General features: G+C 45.1%; 1 protein-coding gene across 2 annotated transcripts in view; it reads right to left on the bottom strand.

Annotated features, from left to right (window-relative positions):
* Window positions 1–3,517, bottom strand: part of WWC2 (WW and C2 domain containing 2) — a 192,668-nt gene extending 189,151 nt beyond the window's left edge. The window contains exon 1 of one of the 2 annotated variants that reach the window (XM_019521881.1): window positions 3,268–3,517. In XM_019521881.1, the coding sequence (XP_019377426.1) occupies window positions 3,268–3,398 (131 nt within the window). In that variant the 5' untranslated portion in view covers window positions 3,399–3,517. The remainder of the gene's footprint in view (window positions 1–3,267) is intronic. The other variant, XM_019521880.1, reaches the window with a different exon arrangement.
* Window positions 3,518–3,534: the final 17 nt, after the last annotated feature.

Here is a 3,534-nt window from a genome sequence, read left to right as displayed (position 1 = left end):
GGGGTTCACATCTGTAAGCAGCCTTTGTTACTTTGCTTCTACCCTAGATTTTTGTAGCTTATCTCAGCAGCTTCTGTTCTGCCCCAAAGGTATGTCAAACAGGAGCACAGGAAAGCAGGGCACATTTATTCTAACCCTCTCCTACCTTCTACTGGGTCTTCTTCCCCAGCTGACAGCCATCTCTACAGTTCCCATACTTGAGCAATAAAGTATCTATTTTATTCTTATTCGTTTCACTTCTGCCCAATTGGATATAAATACCACTGGTGAAATTGACAAGACTGGTTAGCTTTCAGTTTGCTCTATCCTGAAAAAATATGAGCAGAAGCAGAGATACTGTAGCCAAGACAGTAAAATACTACTGCTGGAACTCAATTTCATTTCTTCATGTTAGCATGCTTCACATTCCATACATTTCCATAACTCTTTGTAGCCAATAATCTTCTAGCCAGGCCAGCACAACACCTTAAGTGTAACTGTTGAGCTTTTTAAACCATCCGGAACCAAGACTTAACCAAGTCTTCCACAAAGACTACATTCCCTCCAGTGCACTCCCAATATACATGGACTTAAAAGGCATAAATCCAGGAGCCAAATAATTCTCCCCTTGAAATGAAAGTCTCATCCAAATCCCAGGGGTTAGTCACACAAGCAAGGTGAGGAAATCGAAACCCAAGGGTGAGGAACTGATTCCAGCTTTTCTTCATCGCTGTGCAAGAATATCACTATATCAGCAGAATTGTTCAATATGCTCAGTAACAAGATGTTAGAATATAAGTGTTCTGGAGGCAAGGATATCATGTTATGACCACCTATAAAGCACTCAAACTGTGTCATTATATATAATGAAAAATTCTTACATTCCTATGCTAGTTAATTTCAGCAAAGCTTTAAAGGAGTTTGGATTGTCAGATCTGTTTCTAGAAGCTGTTAATTTCCTCCACTAATGAAGAAATTTCCAAACTGTGACTCTTGGAGAATTTCTTGATGAGCACAAGGAGCACATGGTGCTAGATCCTCCAAGATTTCTAAAAAAAAGATTTTAAAAAATTGAAAAATTCCAAATATTACCTTTTTCATTACTCCCACAGGGATAGTATGACATTGCAAATAGGATGGAAGTTGCCCTCAAGACAGTCTATTAAAAAGTCACCCTACTTAAGAGAGTTTGAGAACCCCTGTACTAATGTATTCCACAAGTATGTTATAACTTATATCAGGGATCTAAGTAAAGTTGAACATATGTAGATTAACAGGTATTAGCATTTTGTAAAGTCATTCTCAGGACCTTTTATAGTGTACACCACCACCCTATCTTCATTTTTACACAGTTTCATATACATTCCAAGATCAACAAGAATCCAGATTCTGCTGTGCTACCATAAACCTGAAAGTCCATTGTTAGTCTACCTGCCACTTTTTAATATGCCCCTTACAGTTTTGGTATGCATTGTATAACACTGCCTGGAAATATAATGGGGCCTAAAGTGAAAATATCACAGGCATTTCAAGAAAATTATTTTACTGTTTCAAACCAGGTCACCCATATAATTACAGATTTTGCACATACAAACACTATAACCCGATAGTGTAGAGATTCTTCATCAGTCTTCTTCTGTGCAAGTAACTTGGTTTAATAACTGAGCCACGTATGCTAGTTTAAAGATTACCTCACCTTGAGTGCCTAGTGCAACATACCTTCTTCTGTTTGCTTTGTAATAGCGAGAAACAAGACTGACAAGTTAATGGAGATAGTCCAAACACTGTCCCCTACATTTTTTAAACAAGGATTTCAGTTCTTTAGTCCTCATTAAAGAAAATGCAATCAAGCTCAAGGCTAAATGTGACTCAAACTGTTTCACTCGGCCTCAAATCAATAAATTAACACACAGGCACACACAAAGACATAATAATACTTCTGTTAATCCCTGTACAATGAGAGAGGTGCAAGCTGTAGGTACATATTCAAAAGAAAGCATAGTAGTAACTGGAGCAAAGGCTTACGTTTACTAGGAGACAAATATAAGATAAATACTGTTAAATATTTTCAAGACAAAGGATCCACCAAAAGGTGTCAAACTGTTTAGTGCTGCTTTCATTTTTAAATTAGCTTGCTCAAGAGGCAGTAACAGAGATAAGTGTCATCATAATTTTATTTCACCTTCTATTTGCTTTACTGAGGCATTTAGGCTTTCTTGTCATCTGCTTTGTACAACACAAATTAGGAGACAGATCTGGAACAAAACTAACTGGAGAAAAAAACCCCAAAACTTTGTTTCACCAATGCTAATAACCAGAAGTCAAAAACAGTCACCAAGCAACTGCAGAAGCCAGTATTTAAAGCAGGTGTAACAAATACCATTGCCCTGCGAACACATCGCCACACTGCTGGAATGTACAAATGCATGTAAGCTGTCGCACAGTGGACAGGAAACCGATTATCAGGTTTATAAGACAGTTAGTCCTAATAATGTATATGGTATATGTCAGGAAAGCAGGCCTGACCCTGCCTACCATACTGGTCAAAATTTTCACCACGCCACTGAAGAGCAGCACGGCTCTGACACCAGCAAGTTGCATCCCAAGGTGCCTTTTCTCATTTCATTAGGGAAACACAAGCCCAGACCTTCATGGATAATTCAGCCAGGCGCAAGCCATAAAGACATAATGTCATTTCTAAGTCACTGGGGGGGTTTATTTCTGTTTTGTGATGACCCGCTTTTAGGGACAACGCTGAAGCTTCCAAGACAACGGAAGCGAAAGAAATCCCTGTGGTAAACCCTGAGCTTTTCTGGGCCAGAGAAAGATGCCAATCTGTCCTCTCCCAGTCACAGAGAGAGGACAGGGTGTTAAAGCTGATGTCAGGAGACAGGAAAAGAAAAGCAAAGCCCTTTTGTAAAGCTGCAGGCAGTCTTTGGGGCTGAACGACTCGTTTCAGGTCCCTTTTGGGTTTGGACGAGTCTCCCCCGCCCCCAACACACGCACACAAAACTCCCCTGTCCTCCAGCCCGCCACCGGAGGGCTGTCTGGGGCCGGGGCAAGGAGAGTAACGAGGCGACCATCCCAGGCCCTGGAGGGGAGGCAGGGCTGAAAGCCGAGGCCTACCATCGCGGGCGAGGCCTGCGGGTCTCTCAGCCTCCCGGCGAGAAGTGAAAGCACCCCCCCCGCCTTGCCTCGCCCCCACCCAGCAGCTCCAGGCGGGAGCGCCCGGGCAGCCCCGCACCCGGGGGCGTCGCCTCGCTGTCCGCGGCCCGGGCCGGCCCCCACCTGTCGCGGGGGTCGATCCAGCTGGTGCGCCGGCTGTTGTGGTCGATGTAGAAGACCTTGCCGTCGTAGTCCCGCGCCTCCTCCCAGCCCTCGGGGAGGGGGAGCTGCCCATCCCCCGCGTGCCTAGGCATGGCCCGGCGCCGGCGGGGGCTGCTCCATGCGCACCGGGAGGACGCAGGCGGCGCGGGAACAGCCCCCGGGGCCGCTCGCTCGGGAAAGCCGCCTCCTCCCACGCCCCCCCTCCCCGCGGCTTCAGTCCACCATGGC

This window comes from Gavialis gangeticus, unplaced genomic scaffold, assembly GCF_001723915.1.
Source record: "Gavialis gangeticus isolate Ggan-Ray unplaced genomic scaffold, GavGan_comp1, whole genome shotgun sequence".
NCBI classification, from domain to species: domain Eukaryota; kingdom Metazoa; phylum Chordata; order Crocodylia; family Gavialidae; genus Gavialis; species Gavialis gangeticus.
Note: the sequence above shows the minus strand (reverse complement) of the source record. Positions and strands in the feature narration are given on the sequence as shown.